The sequence below is a fragment of the Sinocyclocheilus grahami genome, unplaced genomic scaffold, assembly GCF_001515645.1.
Source record: "Sinocyclocheilus grahami isolate Dianchi unplaced genomic scaffold, SAMN03320097.WGS_v1.1 scaffold1811.1, whole genome shotgun sequence".
In the NCBI taxonomy this organism is placed as follows: Eukaryota; Metazoa; Chordata; class Actinopteri; order Cypriniformes; family Cyprinidae; genus Sinocyclocheilus; species Sinocyclocheilus grahami.
In genome coordinates, this window is record NW_015506990.1 from 90565 (window position 1) to 110152 (window position 19588).

A 19588-nucleotide genomic window follows, 5' to 3' on the forward strand; every position below is an offset into this window, starting at 1 on the left:
GGTTAATAAAATGGGATTAAATACATAATATTTGTCTTATTTAACACATTTAATTATTGCAGGTTTGTATAATATTCTGAGTTTGCATATATAATGTTTGTATTGATTGTGAGGAGCACTGAATGTGTTTGTGTGCAGTGAGATGAGTAAACATGTTGATATTGAGTCTAGAGCTACAGTAAGATCATGTTCACACACAACGCTCTGCTCTGACTCCTGATTTCTGTCACCATGGCAACACCAGAGCTGTCACTCAACACATGGAAACAAAGTAACTCAGATATTTACTTACAAGTTAAACAGTAATGTGTTACTTTACTCGTGACGTAACTTGTGTTACTTGTAACGCGTCGTTCCACGTTCGTCCACAATTACTGAGCGTTTGCTCGTTCACACACGGAAGGATTCGGTGTCTGCTCATCTACCTCGTGTTTTCCTGAAGCAGGGTTATTACTGCCAACTAAAACCAAAACCATTAAAGAAAAAAAAATTACATTTCTGTGACTTGAAATTAAATGTTACATTTTTTTCCAGCTAGTTTCCAATGCAACATTTCTCCTTTTCGTTTGAGTACTAAAATAATCATAACCAAATAATAACTAAAAATTTATAAATACTGTATAAATAGTAAATAAAAATGACAAAACAACAAACTACTAGAACTTTAAATTTAAAGGTGTAAACAGTGTTTACATTTTAAGAACTAGAATTTAAAATAATTGGCGAAACCTATATAAGAGTATATGAATGATACTGAACCAGCAGTAATTTGAAGCGACGACACGCTCTTGTTTTTGTGTGTGAGGTGTCCAAATGTCAGACTCAGGGTTTCTGTTTCAGATCCTGCTTTAGTGTGAAACCGCTGAGAAGATCAAGCCAACGGCTGACAAACACACCTGTGATATAAACACAGTCAACATCAGCAGCGTCACATGACTCCCGCCGTCTAGACCAGACCAGCGCTTCAGACAAACACATCAGCACCGACTAATCACTCGTTCCTCTTTTCTAAGTCAGTTTGAATAAAAGCGTCTGCTGAATGAATACATGTAAATATTGTTGCTGTTGCATGTTTTCAGGCTCAGCAACAGATGCTCTGCAGTGAATGGGTGCCGTCAGAATGAGAGCTGATAAAAACATCACAGTAATCCACAGCACTCCAGTCCATCAGTTAACATCTGGAGAAGACAAAAGCTGAAACACATCCAGCATTAAGAACAAAAACACAAACCTGAGGAAGAAAGAAAAGTTACAAAACTAAAGCGCAGAATGTTTCACAGTAACCAGGCGAGTTTATAAATTAATACAGTGGTATGAATGTGCTACACGCTTTTCTGAAGACGACGGGCTCAAGTAGTACTACAAACATGAACGTGACTCCTGCTTCATGCCGAGCGTTTCTGAGAGAGACCGCTTTCACTCATCAGAGATCAGACCTCGATCTTCAGAGAGAGACACGTTATTCCACACTCTGCAGCAGTTCAGGGAATGTTCCTCACAGATTACACAAGGCCACTGAACAACGCTCAGCAAACCTCTTCCTTCACACGCGGTCCAGCAGAAGAACCAAATCTGCAAACCAGCTTTACTTCAGCTTTCATAATGACTCCCGCTCAGAGGTTCGTCCGTGAGAAACACACAGACAGCGTCTGAGACTCGCAAACAGACACTGGCTACCGTCTGAGAGGAACTTCAGTAATAATCCACAAGAAAATGCTGCATTACGACTCTTTCTTCAGAAATAAAGCCGCTAAATCTCACCAAACATGTCCAGGCCATATTTCATCCTAAAATTAAACGGGGAAAAAAATTATGGTATTTTTCATAAAGAAGTAAAGCCTATTTTAAGCACGATTAAAAATATATAGAAATAAATAAAAATTATATCAGATTTTTTTTGGTTTTCATTTTAATTTTAGTTAAAGGTTTAGTCATTTTGATTAGATTTTTTTATAAATGTCAAATTTTTTTTTGTTTATTTAGTTAGTTATTTTAGCATTTAAGCGTTATTTTAATGGCAAGTATTTTAGTACATCAAGATAAACTTTCAAATTTTTATTTTAAATGTTGCCTTGGCAACTAGCAGGAATAAAAGTTTAGTATATTATAGTTTTTTTTTTACTTGATGTACAAATATAACAGAAACGGAAACAAGAATGCATAAAAAACAAATACAAAGAGGCAAAACCCCCAAAATGACTACAAGTTGGTATTAATTTAGAAAAACTATCATTTATTTAAAAATATAGACAATGAAAAATCAATTATTTTCACTAATAAATGTAATAATAAATTATAACGTAGTATTTATTAATTATAAGACTTGGTTTTTATTTTTAGATTTACTGTTTCCATTTAAAATGAGAGTTATATATATAATTATCTATGGCTTCATTTTCTTTAAATGACAAATATACATATTCATTTGATTCTGGGGTGAAATATGAGCTGTTTTCATGAGATTCGCCCAAATCCAGGCTGAAAATAATCAGCGGTCTGACTGACGTACAATCCCATAATGCTCAAGAGAAATGAACTGTGCAAAACCTCATGCACCAGAGCTGAACACCTGATGTGAAGATGCTACATCCTGCGCTTGAACAGCCGTGAAGAGAACTGAGAATCCCTGCAAACCGACCGTGAAGGCATTGAGCGGCTCCTGAGGGACCGTGTCAGTCGGCCGTTAATGCCCAGGTCGTGTCGCGCTTTCATCCTTGCGTCCGTCACACCACGACAAACTCCGGGTTGATGTCTGCCGGGCCGTGGGGTTTCCAGGCCGGCTCGACGCGTCGCTGGACAGGTTCTGGCGGTGGGTCATCCAGTGATACGGGCCGCGAGTGTCTCTCCGGACCTTTCGCCGCAGACGCCGCTGCTGCAGTAAGAGCTGCAGCTGCTCCACCTTACAGCGCATGGCTTTATTCTCCGTCTGCCGCAGACGCTCTCCTGACAGAGAGAGAGACAGAGAGACGAATCAGACGATACGCAAACAACAACAGAGACACCTACACTACAGACCAGCCAGAGTCTGTGCACTCAGCATGCTATTATTACTCTCAAATAAAACTACACACACACACACACACAAAAGAATTTGAAAAGATAGTTGCCAAGTCAATATTTCTCATTATAAAGCGGAGAGCTCCGGTGCTTGGCTCTGATTGGCTGAGCCGTGTTCGAAGCTGTTGTAAATGACGCTACAAAGTAACACACACCTTTGTTTACGTCTGTGTGTTGCTCGGCAACCACTTTGTAGCAACCACAACTGTTTCTGAGGAGCTACATTGTTTGGTGGAAGAATACTGTGTTTATTAATATCATTACACTTTATTTGCTCTGCTTTATTTTGTGAAACCTTGCTACGTATATGTGAATAACCGTGTTTTATAAAAGCAGTAATCCCCGTGAAGCCGTGGTTTACAGTGAATTTATAACAGCTACGGGGTTTTGCTCCGCTTCGCGTCGTACCTAACGCCCCTTAACTGTTATAAATTCACTGTAAACCACGGCTTCACCCGCTTCGCGTCGTACCTAACGCCCCTTAACTGTTATAAATTCACTGTAAACCACGGCTTCACGGGGATTATTGTTTTATTTTAATTTAGTTTAACTTGATGTACTAAAATAACAAACTAAATGTGAAAAAAAACTAAATGTGTTCCCTAAAAAGGGAAAAAAACAATAAAAAAAGACAAAAATTACTTTATTAAATTAAATTTATACATTTATAACAATTCAATTGAGAATGAATAATTCCATGATAATAAATTCTTTAATTTAAAAAAAATTATAGTTCATAAAAATATATAAATTTTAGTTTACTTTATATAAAGTATATTCAATTACAAATAAAATAGTTTATTATACGTGTGTGTGTGTGTAAAAATAGACAAATAAAAAATATAAAGTTAATATTTTATTCAAAAATAAAATTAATCTTTTAAGAAAAGTTGCTTTTTTAGTAATTAGTTTATTTAAAAATAGAGCATTTTATAATTATAGTTTTTACTACGATTTACTACGAACAACAAAACAATAAATGAAATACTTTATATAAAAATAAAAACCAATTCTAAATCCAACAAAAAGTACGTCAGTGATACTAAAACAACGCGTGTCTACAGAAGAAAAGATAGATGCGAAGACCGGAAGAGCTGATGCTCACTTTCACTTTTACATTCACAACAAACAAACATCAGATCAGCAGCGAGCCTCACGAAACACGTTCAGATCACCTCAGAGGAACAGACACATAACCGTGATGAGAGTTAAACTCAAATAATGCCTCAATGCTCCTAAAAACAGGACTGAAATACGAGCCGCGCGCTCACGAGATTCCTGAGTAACCTGCACTGTCCTTCCAGAGCTGCTGACCCATGAATCACTGATGCTTCATCAGCATGTTTCCACTGCGCGCGCACACACACACTCACACACACTTAAACACACACGGGGACGAGATGCTGAGGGGCTCCTGGAGGCCCCTGAGGGCCCGAGCAAAGCTGAATAATTCATGAAGCCTGTGTGCTGGAAAGACACGAGTCGAAATAAGAGAGTGAGTGTGCGTGTGTGTGTGGGTGTGGGTGTGTGTGTGTGTGTGTAAGGTCAGCGGCGGCTGGTTAATGTTCACTAACGGGGTCGTGACCCTCTGAAAGCCCAGAGCCCGGCGTGACACCCACGGCTGACCTCTGTGAGCTCTCGTCTCATTCAGAGCAGCGGTAAAACAACATTACTCCTGGAGGCCCCTGAGGGCCCGAGCGTGCCTGAGCAAAGCTGAATAATTCATGAAGCCTGTGTGCTGGAAAGACACGAGTCGAAATAAGAGAGTGAGTGTGCGTGTGTGTGTGTGTGTGTGTGTGTGTGTGTAAGGTCAGCGGCGGCTGGTTAATGTTCACTAACGGGGTCGTGACCCTCTGAAAGCCCAGAGCCCGGCGTGACACCCACGGCTGACCTCTGTGAGCTCTCGTCTCATTCAGAGCAGCGGTAAAACAACATTATAACATGCCATTTCAGTGAGATAACCATATTTTAAAGGGCACCTATTATGCAAAATCCACTTTTACATGGTGTTTGGACATAAATGTGTGTTGACAGTGTGTGAACACAACCACCCTGCCCTGATAAAAATCCACCCACTCCTCATTTTTTAATTCTCTTTAAACCAAGTCAGTCTCAGTAGGCCTGCCGTTTTGATTCTCATGCAGTGTGATGTCACATTGTTCATGAAGGCTGTGTGCGGGAAAGAGACGAGTCGAAATAAGAGAGAGAGTGTGCGTGTGTGTGTGTGTGTGTGTGTGTGTGTGTGTGTGTAAGGTCAGGTCAGCGGCGGCTGGTTAATGTTCACTAACGGGGTCGTGACCCTCTGAAAGCCCAGAGCCCGGCGTGACACCCGCGGCTGACCTCTGTGAGCTCTCGTCTCATTCAGAGCAGCGGTAAAACAACATTATAACATGCCATTTCAGTGAGATAACCATATTTTAAAGGGCACCTATTATGCAAAATCCACTTTTACATGGTGTTTGGACATAAATGTGTGTTGACAGTGTGTGAACACAACCACCCTGCCCTGATAAAAATCCACCCACTCCTCATTTTTTAATTCTCTTTAAACCAAGTCAGTCTCAGTAGGCCTGCCGTTTTGATTCTCATGCAGTGTGATGTCACATTGTTTAGGCCCCGCCCCCACAGTGCTTTAGTAGTTTTTGTTTTTAATGCGTTTATTTGTATGAAACAATATTAATTTTCCTGTTTTTCTCTGTGAAGCTGCTTTGAAACAATCTGTATTGCATGTGACATGATTATCATTTTTACTAATATTAAGAATTTAAAAAAGAATAATCAGTTAATAAACATTCTTCTAGTTCATCAGCGTAATGGTTTGCAGATGCACGAGTGTATCATTTCTTCATAGCGTCTTGTCAAATCAGATTCAGAGGTGTGTTTGAGATTTGATGAAGCAGTGTGTGTTTGTATTAAATCTGATCTGATGCTGAATGTTACAGATCGAGACACAAATGACCAAACACACGCAGAGCAATGAATCAGAGAAAATGAGAAGTGTGTAAAGTTAGAAAAAACTCTTGAGTCAGAATATGACTTCCCCTTCCTGTGTGTGCATGTAGAGCTGTCTGCAGCAACTCAATGAATTCTCACCACAGATCATTTGCATTGCTGCCAGGAAAACACACACGGAATCACACTCACACACAGAATCTCTCACACACACTCACAAAAACACACTCTGTCACACACACACTCTGTCACACACACACACTCTGTCACACACACACACACACTCTCTCTCACACACACACACTCTGTCACACACACACACACACACTCTGTCACACACACACTCTGTCACACACACACTCTGTCACACACACACTCTGTCACACACACACTCTGTCACACACACACTCTGTCACACACACACTCTGTCACACACACACTCTGTCACACACACACTCTGTCACACACACACTCTGTCACACACACACTCTGTCACACACACACTCTGTCACACACACACTCTGTCACACACACACTCTGTCACACACACACTCTGTCACACACACACTCTGTCACACACACACTCTGTCACACACACACTCTGTCACACACACACACTCTGTCACACACAAACACACACACACACACACACACAAAAACACACTCTCACACACAAAAACACACTCTCACACAAAAACACACTCTCACACAAAAACACACTAACACACACACACACACTCTAGGGATGTAACGGTATGAAAATTTCATATCACGATTATAGTGACCAAAGTTATCACGGTTATCAATATTATCACGGTTTTGTTCAAATTAGATGAAACCGTTCAAAAAGAACTGATACACACACTGAAAACATTTCAATAAGTTTTATATTTGAAAAACAAACAACTAATACAATTAGCAGCTATATGCACTTTTTTTTTGCATAAACATTAAATGAACATTAACATGAAGCCCTAATAATAATAATAATAATAATAATAATAATAATAATAATAATTCACTTGAAGATCATGTGATCTTCGGTTAGGAGATCTTGTGATGCTTTTAAAAGCAAAGTTGGGGTTGATTTCGAGTTCACATACAAACATAAATAGAACAGGCTAATTAAATTAGTCTATTTTAATGCAAGACAACATTTTTCGTCAGTGATAGAAATATGATTTAAGACGGTAGTGTAAGCAAGTTTAGTTTGAAAACGTTTAATAGTAAATAAGACACAATTAGACAAATGTTTGAATAAAATAATAATAATAAATATTTATTTGCAACAACTGATGGAGTACTGAATGCTGGACGCACGCGCAGTGTTGTTAAGGTATTTGGTCAGTTATTCCCTTCGCCGAGAGAGTTTCAGACGCTTCTACGAGACAGTAATGCCCTGCACCCTTCAAAGAACACACCTCAAGGGCTCTGCGAAGGGAGTAGGGCATAGGGATGCTCACTTGTGTTTGGAAGTCGCCGCATGTCTCTTGCATCACTGCAGAGGCACAGACGCGCTCTCTCGTTTCATTCAAATGCAGCTTGCCGTCTCAGTTTTTGATTGTATTGAAAATGAAATCAGAGGAATTTAGTATTAATACTACTATAATTTTGCTGTCGTGATCATATTGTCCTGACGATTGTTTTGTACGCTGTTCATAATGGATTTATAAACGGGTAAGATTTCAAAACATTAATCTCAATTCAATATTTCATATCCCCGTATTTATATATTATTTTAGGTAAACAAAAAAAATTAATGTAATAAGTTAACTATGAATATACAATACATTATCCTCTAAATGTCAACCTGATAGTTTGAACGTACGTTCATCTTGGCTCAAAGCCACTTGCTGAGAACTTTTCTTCGCGGAAGCTTTGCGTTAAACAAGCGAGATAACGAAATATTTAATCTCTAATCAATATTTTTAGTCCAATTATTTGCCCAGTTAGTTTTGGTATTGAGGTAAACCTTACCTTGCATTCGCTATATAACAGTGGGAGGTGCTCACGAAGATGACGGAGCAAATATGATGCGTTTCCCGCTTTTGCAGCGACTTTCTTCTTGCAAGATCGGCAGACAGGGTGACCGTCCTCCATTAAACTGCCTTCAGGACTCTTGTAAAAGCCCAAATACGACCAGACCACCGATTTGGTTCTCTTAGATGGCTGAAAAATCTCCCGAGCGCTGTCACTGCCTTCCGACATTTCCTCTCGTGCAAAACAACAACAACAACGACAACAACAACAACACTGCACGCTGCTTCTGCGTCACACTGATGCTGGCTGGACAGGACAGGATTTACCACCAGTTTTCAAAAGCGCGATAATCAAACACGGTTTTGATGATAATTACATTTTAAATGGTAATACTAACCGTCGGCATTTTGTGAAACCGGTAATCGTTCCATCCTTAACACACTCTCACAAAAACACACTCTCTCAGACACACACACTCTCACACAAAAACACACACACGCACACAAAAACACACACACTCACACAAAAACACACACTCACACAAAAAAACACACTCTCTCAGACACACACTCACCGGAGGGCCTGCGCAGGTGTGCATGTGGCTGTGGCCGGTCTGAGGTAGTTGAGGGTGGAGGTGTGTGTGAGGTCGGAGATGTGTGTGTGTCTGAGGTCGGAGGTGTGTGTGTGTCTGAGGTAGGTGAGGGTGGAGGTGTGTGTGTGTCTGAGGTCGGCGAGGGTGGAGGTGTGTGTGAGGTCGGAGGGCAGCGGAGGTGCGTCAGCGTGGAAGGAGATCTCTGGTAAAGCCGTGTGGCGCTCAGCAGGTCGTTGAGGATCTGCAGGATGGTGCTGACGTCGCGGCGAGGACCCCCGCTGCTGTCCTGACAGGTGGGGTGTAGAGTACCTGAGGTCAGAGGGCAGAGGTCAGCGTGAGGTCGAGACCAGACGCTTGTTATGCTGTAATTCTCCTGATGAAGCCACACTTTACCTGAGAAGGTTCCTGAGAAAACTCCCGGCGAATGATTGACCAGGCTCTCGATGACGGCGCCGGGCTTGCATCGCTGTCTGCTGCCTTCAGCCTGAAATTCATCATCATTAAATCATGAATAATCGTTAATATACTATTATAGTTTTTGTTAATATTTTAAATCAGATTTTTAATTGTTTTCATTTTAATTTTAGTTAAAGGTTTAGTCATTCTGATGAGATTTTTTAAAATGTTAGAGCTTGTTGAATTCACAATGTTTACACGGTTACGAGACAAAGACAAGAGTTAGTAAGTGCTGCTATCAGACTAGATTTATTTCTATTTTTAGAAGAACTTTCACCCTTTTAACATTTAATTTTTTTAGTGCCGTTTCTATACTTGTGAGAATGTTCATTTAAACATTTATTGCTAATCCACTGTAACACATTACCGCTGCCTATTTAAGGCCAATATTTTTGCATTATAAAACATTTTGCATTATAAAACAAATACAATAAAAGATGAATAAAACAGTTTGACAGGAAAGACTGGAGCAGCTCTACAGTCATGTCTTACCTGAATGCAGGGCGGAGCAGGGGCGGGGCTTTGAGGGCTGTGGGCGTGGCAAACATGCTGCGAGTGAAGAGCAGGGGCGGGGCTTTGAGGGCTGTGGGCGTGGCAAACATGCTGCGAGTGAAGAGCAGGGGCGGAGCTTGGAGCGCTGTGGGCGTGGCGATCCTGAGATGAGGGCGGGGCAGAGAAGACTTCCCGCTGCTGTGAGTCTGAGGGGTTTCCACTGCTGACGGCCCCTGTATGCATCTCGCTGGGGCCCGTAGGACCCCTGGAAAGGGATGGCTGTCCTCCAGATGCCTGAGCTGCCAACTGGAGCTGCACAAACATCATGTGATCGCCCACACGCAGGGCAAGGGTCAGCGGGGACCGTCCCGACAGGAAGTCACTGACCTGCACACCAAACGAGATGATTAACAGACGTTAATGAGACTTGTATGTTTAATTTAGTAGCACATGTCATCTTCTGACTCTGACAATCAAACGGGTATCGACATCACTGCAAAAATCATTCTTCTTACTTATGCATTAACTAGAGAAGCAAAATGAAATCAGACAAGACATCTAGTTTTCTGAGAAATTTAATAAAGTGAGTGAGTTTATGCTTAAAACAAGAACGAATACCTACCAATGGGGACAGAAAAGTAAACTTAATTCAAAGGGAAAACAAGATTATTTTTCTGATTCCATTTTCTCAGAAAACAAAAATCTCCAGTAAACGCATCTTGATTTAAGGATGTTTAGATATTTATACTGGACAACAAGATGAAAATAATACTGGGCTGTGTTTATTTTTCTGACCCCATTTGCAGATATTTTTATATTAATTTTAATTTCATTTTATGACATCTTATGTCATCGCGCATCAAGTCAATGTAACTAAATAAAACAAAAAAGCTTAGATACTGGTATTGAAAAAATAAAAAATAAAGAATAAGAACATCAGTTTTGCAGAACCGCCTCCTGATATTAAATACACCTCAAACTGGAATAATGAGATCACGACTGAAACGGTTTCGATACCCATTCGCTTCTCTTTTGTCTGTGAACCTGTGAATGCACACAATCAAAACAAACACAGGTACAAAAGTGTAACGCACTGATGCAAAATTGTAAGATTAAGAGTCACAAGCCGGGTTTGCATCCAAAGTTGCGAATTTAACTTGTGCGCAAAATTGGAATATCGCATAAAACATTTGCGAATAAAGCACCGTTTCCATCCGACGAGTCAAAGAGAACAAATCATCACTTCCTGATAAACTGGCACTGAATATCACTAAGCAAGTAGGAGAAGCCACTGAATATAATCACTTTCATATTTTATAAATTACTCGCAGCTCAGAGCGAGCAGCCAAACAATAAATGCGTTCATTGCATTGGATGCCTGCAGTCGTGCGAGACCGTTCTGGGAGACACATATACAGAAATACTTTGGCAACAGACTTTGCTCAGGCATGTCAGAATGGCCAAAATAATATTTCAGATGCGTTTCCATCTCCCATTATTCACATTGAACCTCTTTCTCACAAGTCAAAAACCACCTCAAGAGAGCGCAAGTAAGCTTTTTTGCGAATTAAGGGATTGTTATTAAAAATTTGGCTTTGCATTACACTTTAAAATGAGAAACTTCAAACTGTGCATAAAAGCAGGGTGATGGAAACATAGCTACTGTGTATCAGTGTAAGATCGCATCAGTAGAGCACTAGCAAACCAGAGAAACCAACATCCCAGACTCTGATTCAGATACCAGCAGCGCTGAGGTTTCACATGCATCGCCCAAACCACATTCCTCAGTCTTTCTGTAATTTATTAGTCGGTGTATAATACAGCATGCGGTGTGTGCCATGCCTCATCTTATTCGTTTTTGTTAATAAACGTTTTGTAAGCTAGTTTATCATTGTATCCTACCGTTTTATTGTTGTTGTGCTCTTAAATTGAGAATAACAGTGAATCCATAGTTCGTTTTAGTCTTAAAAAGTGAAAGGTGTGTAGATGTATGCAAGCAAAACAGACAATTATCTTTTCTCGTAAAACGTGACGAGATGATCGCGAACTCGAAAGTGAAAGCGTCCGAAGCCCGGCTTATAACACGGCAAAAGAGGATCTCCGGTTCACAAAATCAAAATAGGCACAAATAGGCTACTGATGAAAATGAACGGGTTGAATGTTAACCACTTTCGTTTCCATTAGACTTGTGCCGGTATTCGGTAACACGATATATCACGGTAATGAATATGCACGATATTGTTATCGTGGGCACTTCTAAATACCGTGAATAATTATATATTACAAATTATTCCGAATTTTGAATGCATTTTAAGAATGCTTTTCCCATCAACTGGTCAGAATGCACAACAGCGCTGTATGCTGCGTGAGAGACGCGCGCGCACTCTGATGTAAACAAGCGCGGACGAGAAGCACACGGCGGAACACGTGAGAGACGCTCTGGAGAAAAGCGCACTTTCACTCTCTGACAGCAGATGAAGCTAAACTGCAGAAATAATAATAATAATAATAATAATTCATTTAAATGCAGCCGTTACCCTGGAAACCCTGTAAATAAAGCAGCTGCACTACTTTCTGTATCTGAATCGTGTTTAAATTATTTAAACAGCCATTCAGATTTGTGTGTTTGCTCTGATGTTCATCACAGCGCCAAATACTTACATATTTAGACTTAATAGGCTATTTATTTTCTAACTTTTTTTACATTTTAATCTGGACTACAACATGCTCTAGATATTGTTTGAAAGTGTTTTGATTCTTTATTGTTCGGTCACACTTTACATTAGGGCTTCATTAGTTAACATTAGTTAATTCATTAGTTAACAAACTGCCAATGAAAAACTCTTCTGAACATTAATTAATCTTAGGTATTCCAATATTTAATAACATGTTGTTAAAATCTAAAGTTGCAACACTAACATGAAGTAAAACTTAATAACTTCTGTAGCAAATGTAGCTATTGCTGATTGTGAATGTTAATGCATTATCTAAGGTTAACTAATGAGGTCTTATTGTAAAGTGATAGCTATTGGTCTTTATAGTTCTTTTGCACTTTAATCTGTGTACAACTTAACTTTATAAATTTTTCTGTATTGCTTTATTTAATTGCTGCATTTAAATGTTCAGTTATGTTTGTTGTAAGAAAAGTTATTAAACCTGTTACACTGTATTATGACAGCACTTTTTAAAACTAAATTCCAATATCGTGATAATACCGTATACCGTGATGAAAGCATTAGCAATTAATCGCAACACGAACATTTGATACTGGCATATCCCTAGTTTCCATATAACTATAAACTATGATAAAAGTCACCATGCATTGATTAATCTCATGTTGTAGCGCAAAAAAATAAAAAATATTGCGACCAAATCATGAGCTTGTGCGTTAGTCGCAAAAGAGCGAGCAGTGATAAGAATGAGTGGAGCCCTGAAGGGTCCCGTGTTGTGTGCTGGGCTCGGGAACTGAAGCGGGCCCGTGTGACGCTGATATCAGTCACCGGAGTGGGTGAAGACCAGCAGCACAGCAGTCTGGGGAACTTCATTCTCAGAAACTGTGGGCTGGTACTTTGTAAAGCAGTGCAACACAACTGATGCGTCACAACAAACCAACAAGCAGAGAACGCCACATCACAGTATGCATTCATCCGTTCACATACTTTAACATGAACACCACTTCTACAGCATGCAGACTGTAGTTCATGCATTGAGAACTAACACAAACCAGGGTTATTATAGTTAACCAAAACAAACATACACACATATATATATATATATATATATATATATATGTGCGCACACACACACGTTACTATTTTTTATATATCTCTGCTATTTTAATCGAACACAAAGATCTCTCATTTTCATTTACTTTAATGTACTAAAATAAGTAAAACTGAAATAAAAACTATTGACATTTACAAAAAAACAAAAACGCAACAAAATTACTAAAACGGAAACTTTTAGTAAAACGTAAACTAATCAGATATGCTCACAGCACCAGCCTGAGGAGTCCGGTTTAGAGCGGTTTACTGTACATCAGAGCGGCTGGTATGCAGATGAGAGAGCGAGATACGAGCGACTTCACAAAACCCCCAAACTAACACACTCCTGACTCACAGAAGCGCCTCGAGTGATTCTGCCCCTCAGCAGCATGTGCGCACACACACACACGTTACTATTTTTTATATATCTCTGCTATTTTAATCGAACACAAAGATCTCTCATTTTCATTTACTTTAATGTACTAAAATAAGTAAAACTGAAATAAAAACTATTGACATTTACAAAAAAACAAAAACGCAACAAAATTACTAAAACGGAAACTTTTAGTAAAACGTAAACTAATCAGATATGCTCACAGCACCAGCCTGAGGAGTCCGGTTTAGAGCGGTTTACTGTACATCAGAGCGGCTGGTATGCAGATGAGTGAGCGAGATACGAGCGACTTCACAAAACCCCCAAACTAACACACTCCTGACTCACAGAAGCGCCTCGAGTGATTCTGCCCCTCAGCAGACGCAGAGTCAGAGCGAGAAACAGCTAACGACGAGGCTCTGCTTCTCAGAACATCACAGCCTCATTTAAAGAGATCTTCCTGCTTCTGATCGCACTTAACCGGTTACGGTTCTAATACCAACAAAACTAACAACTATTACTTAAACCCTTCAATGTCCTTTCAAACAAAACATTAAGTGAAATTTTATGATATGGGAGGGGAAAAAAATCTTGTTTTAAACAAAAACCATTTAACTTTGATACTTTTTTTTTTTTTTCAGAAAACAAAACATAATATTTTAAGTAATTTTGCTTCTTAAGTAAATGTGAGACCCTGGAGCACAAAACCAGTCTTAAGGGTCAATTTTCTGAAATAGAGATTTATACATCATCTGAAAGCTAAATAAATAATCTCTCCATTGATGTATGGTTTGTTAGGATCGGACAATATTTGAAAATCTGGAATCTGAGGGTGCAAAAAAATCTAAATATTGAGAAAATCATCTTTAAAGTTGTTCAAATGAAGTTCTTAGCAATGCATATTACTAATCAAACATTAAGTTTTGATATATTTACGGTAGGACATTTACAAAATATCTTCATGGAACATGATCTTTACTTAATATCCTAATGATTTTTGGCATAAAAGAGAAATGTATAATTGTGACCCATACAATGTATTGTTGGCTATTGCTACAAATATCCCCCAGCGACTCAACACTGCTTTTGTGCTGCAGGGACACATATATCTTGATTTAAGAATGGTCAGATATTTGTACTGGAAAAACCATAAATACTGAGTTTTTGCAGTGCAGTGCTCCCTTTTTACACTGAAACAAATCCAAGCACTATTATGACAAATTAGTAAAGTCAAATGAGTAATTAAATGCCTTTTCCCCCAGAAATGTTGCCAGCTTGCAATAAGATCTTTGGAGTTCACTCTTGAAAATAAAGGTGCCATTTTTGATTTCCCAAAGAACCTTTCGGTAAACAGCTCCAATCATATGTTTCTTAGTGTGAAGAATATTTGAATAATCGTTTCCCTAAAGAACCTTTTGTGCGTTTGAAAGATTCCAGGGACCAGTTGTTCAAAAGTAATCTGATCAGATGGGATATAATCTTGAAACTGGGTTGTTCAAAAAAAAAAAACAAAAAAAAAAAGTTTCTGAACTCAGATTAGATCACAAAATCCGAACTTGGTTTTGATCTGGATTGAATCCTGAGTTTGTGTTGTTCAAAACGTTTTTGTAAGATTGGGATACTTTATAATTCTGATCGCAGAAGAAGGGTGGATTTCAGGAACAAAAATTGACAAAAACTGGTCCAAATACAAAAATATTATAGTTAGTTAAAGTTGTTTTTTTAATCACTGATTGTAAACTACATTGGCACAATCATCAGAGATGGAGCAGTCAGAAGTAGTTATGTGTGTAAATGCAATGCAAAACATTGGTATTTGTTTCCATCACTTTTAGGCGCTCCGTAGAGCACTAGTAATCCAGATTTGTAAATCTGAAAAAGTGTGTATCTGCATCAGGGTGCAAATCCAATTTTGCTTTGAAAAACTAGCACTAAAGTAAGACGGGTGACCTGATCCTGGATCGCAAAACATGGGCTTTCCAAATCCAGGTCATTCTGATCCAGACTAAACCTTTTGAACAACTGGCCCCAGGATGTTAAAGGTTCTCAGTAATAACAAAGCAGATGCTTTCAGGTGGCATTTTCCCTCAAACAACCGAAAAACCCCACATATCCCACGGCGGAGACGGTCGGTAAACATATTCCTCATCCTCCCGATAGCTGCCACATTCCGCATCCACGGATCAATGCTGAAGCGGCTAGGAGAGCATCTTCTGTCTGAAGCGCTATTGAGCCGCAGGTCTGCTCCCTCACGCACAGAGCTATTAAGAGCAAATGATTTCCAATCACGCTGAAGGGAACGGTCAGAGATGCCCTCGACAGCAAGACGACACTGGAGGATCCTTACAATCACCGTGAGTGATAAACAGGACCACAGGACCTGGATGAAAACCATGAGGATGGAGCAGACTAAGCAGATATTAATGTTAATTCACTGCGGTATCGTGATGGATTTCAGAATGAAATGGCTAAAAATGAGAAAAGAAAAAGTGGGACAGGACTAGATTGGATTGTGAAAAGTCAGCACTGCACTGTGAAAAAGGACTTGTGTCTTGATTTGCAGTACAAATATTTAAACATTCTTAAATCAAGAAACAAAAATAACTCAAGACGTTACATTTTCTCTGAAAAATGTATCACAATGAAGTGAGTTTTCGCTAAAAACAAGAACAAATACCTGCCAATGGAATCAGATTTAAAACAAATTTTTTTTTTTATAATAAAGTTTTTTTCTGAGCATGTTGGAAAATATTTTTTTTAGTTTTAAGCAAAAACTCACTTCATTTTGCTACATTAAAATATAAAAATTAACGTAATTTTGCGTCTCCAATAAATGTATCTTGATTTAACAATGTTTAGATATTTGTGCTGGAAAACAATACAAAAATACTGCGTAAGAAAATCATTTTTTGCAGCGTTTATACTGAAATGGAAGCAGATCTGAATGCGACTGACTGAACCGGCATTCATCAGAGACATCAAGTGTGTCCCGCCACAGGAAGAGCAGCTTACAACAGCTTGATTAAAGGTTTCAAAGTAAACAACAATATTGAAAAAAATGCACGGATGAATGCATTAAGACGGTTTGTTTTCAATGTGAGACCTGCTTCATTCAGAAAATACCAGACGGAGAAAAACATGCTCAAACCTGACAAAAACAAACTTCCTGAAGCACACACACACACGGTGGTCTAGACACATAGACAGGTTGAGCGTCAGGCCGTTCTAACACACTTCACAGGAGCATTTCCAGGCTAAAAATACCTGCAGCATCACCAACCACATCTAACAGCAGATAAACGAGTTTCATGAGATTCAGAGCCGCTTATAATAAGAGCCTGCCATGCGTCTGTTCTTGGAAATCATCCATCATTCTTCAGTCTAACCACACACACACACACACACACACACACACACAGCTCAGCATTGCCAAAATGACGCACAGACCCGCTGAAGGAGCGGAGCGCACACACACACAGAGAAATATATGCACATGTGGTTTCACATATGTAGGTGTCACATGCAGGGGCTAAAACTTAAAAATAGAAATGTTTCTGCTTATCTAATGTAGTTCACGTAGGTTAATGATCTGTTAAACGTTAAATGTCACGTTTATAGCGAGTGTCAGAAAACCGACTCGTCGCCAAAAGAGCAGCCGCTTGATTTGCTTACACGCAAACCCTTCATAACACTGAAGAACATTCATGAAAAGCGCTGACCCGTTACCGCCGTTTACCCAGAATCCCCCACCGCTCATTCTGAACGAGTGCCTGTGTACGTGTTCACACGTGTGGGCGTCTTTCATTGGTTATATTCACAGCTGCTGGTGGGAAACGCACACTCATTAGAATAGTGATTGTGTGAGTTCTTGTGAATGAGTGTGTTCTGGTAGAAGAGGAAGTGTGCGACCGCAGCGAGAGCTTCACCTGAGCGTCTGAGAGCGTCTCCAGCGCCTGCAGGACCGACTGCTCCGAGCGGCACGACTGCGACTGCAAACACACACAACAACAACAACGTCACAATGCATGCATGAGATCTTAAAAACCAGAGATGCAAGCAAATCTCACAGGTGACCCATTTTGATCTGAAAAAAGTGAGTTGTCACTGAAAGCTGAGGAGCTTACATCTATGATAACCACAGCCAAAAGCATTCAGTTTAGGCCTTTAAATGTATAAACCTGTGATTTCTGAGAAGGAAGAGTTCTGTACCATCAGTCCGGCTTCAACCGTGGGCACCAGCGTGAGTCTGCTCCCGTCAGCCACACCGAAATCCAGCAGCTTTCCCGAGTTTAACCTCCTGCGGACGAAGAACACACAGTCCCTCAGACTTCCCATCATGCACTTCTCCAGGGCTGACACATGCATGAGATGGTTTCTTTGCTTTTCTGAACACGTCTCCAAACACTGAATAACTTAACTCTCCTTTAAGATCACAAAACTTGAGTTTAAGCTTAAAACAAAAACATGCAGATCTGCAAATGGGCTTAATTTAAAAGGAAAACCAGTTGTATTCCCCACACACAGATGCTTGCTCTTGTTTTAAGCATGAACTCACTTTTGTTCAGTTTCTCAGACTTCATATCTCCATTTTGCATCTCAAATGATGTGCCCTGGGAAAGCATTGTGTTGCAGTGCATGCAGCATTTATGAATTAAAGACTTTCTGATCTTATTTAAAAACCTTTTAAGGCCTTAATTTGTGGAGAGACGAATTAAATCTGTTACACTCTCCTCCAAACCCAGTTTAAAACCCTCGCAGGATTGTGCACGCTCCTCGAGCTAGACATCAGCCCTGAGGTTCTGATCTAGATTACTCAAAGAACCAAAGGAATCGACCAAACGAACCGATTCAGAACCGACTCCGAATCAAGCGCAGCGGAGTTTGACCGGATCCCGGACTGACTCACGTGTCTCGGTGCAGCAGCAGCAGTCGCTCCCTCGGAACCCGGAGTTTCTCGGACAGTCTCCGGTTGAGCCCCTCCACGGTCTCCTCCAGAGGAACGGACAGCTCGAAGCGGCTCCCGGTGGTGGAGCTGATCGATACGCTCATGGACGCGTCGCCGCGGAGGAGCTCCTCACACCGGGACCGCGATCCGTGACTCCGCGCCTCGGTGTTCCGCTCCATCCGAGAACCCCGTGACCTGTGAACCGAGCGGGTGACGGTGTGTGGCGAACGCTTCTCCTGCTCGCCGTAAACACGTAATATTCCGGTGAAATATCCGCGGTGTTCGGTTCGGTTTTTCTGAGGTAAATCCACCGTCTCGCGCGCGCTGCTACAATAACGGCCGCCGATCCGCACAGAAACGCGCCAAAATATCAATATTAGCAGGCCGTTAGGATCCGAATGTAATTTTTTTTTTTTTAAATGCCCGTTATTTAGCTCGTAACGCAGCTCTAGTTTATAAGCCGATCGCTCGGTCTTCTGTGCAGCGCAGCTGCTGCGTCTACATTTGTTACGAAGCTCAGCCGAAAGATCCCGCCCACCGCCACAAACAACCAATGGCGTTAAAGGATACGCTTGCCTTCGTCGTGTCAGCCAATCAGCTGTCCGCTCGTAACAGCCACATGCACGCAGGCTCCGCCCACCCACCCTGTCCTCTGCGGTAATAGTTGACGTGACCAATCAGAGAAGCGAAGAGAGAACGGCCACGCCCCTTCCCGCTGTGCATTCATAACAGCTGAGAGTAAAACATTCCAGTAAAACATTTTAATCTTGGATTTTAACACCGGCTTTCCTGTAATGACAACATAATAACATTTTATTTTAAATTTCACATTTAGTTATTTAGACGCTTTTATCCAAAGTGACTTACAAATGATGACAATAGAAGTAATCAGAACCAACAAAAGAGCAATACATGAATATTACATATGTATGTATATATATACACACACACACACACACACACATATACACACACAC

General features: G+C 40.2%; 1 protein-coding gene and 1 long non-coding RNA gene across 2 annotated transcripts in view; one reads left to right on the forward strand and one right to left on the reverse strand.

Moving 5' to 3' along the window:
* Positions 1 to 15528, forward strand: part of LOC107572766 (uncharacterized) — a 20977-nt gene extending 5449 nt beyond the window's left edge. The window contains exon 3 of the long non-coding RNA XR_001607395.1: positions 15371 to 15528. This is a non-coding gene — a long non-coding RNA (uncharacterized lncRNA). The remainder of the gene's footprint in view (positions 1 to 15370) is intronic.
* On the reverse strand, positions 2390 to 19135 carry LOC107572765 (midnolin-like). The gene is made up of 7 exons (XM_016259203.1): positions 18573 to 19135; positions 17876 to 17963; positions 17593 to 17655; positions 9530 to 9916; positions 8975 to 9065; positions 8564 to 8890; positions 2390 to 2943 (listed from the first exon to the last, which is right to left on the reverse strand). Exons 1-7 carry the CDS (start codon positions 18788 to 18790, stop codon positions 2684 to 2686), a joined length of 1434 nt encoding a protein of 477 aa, XP_016114689.1. The 5' UTR covers positions 18791 to 19135; the 3' UTR covers positions 2390 to 2683.
* Positions 19136 to 19588: the final 453 nt, after the last annotated feature.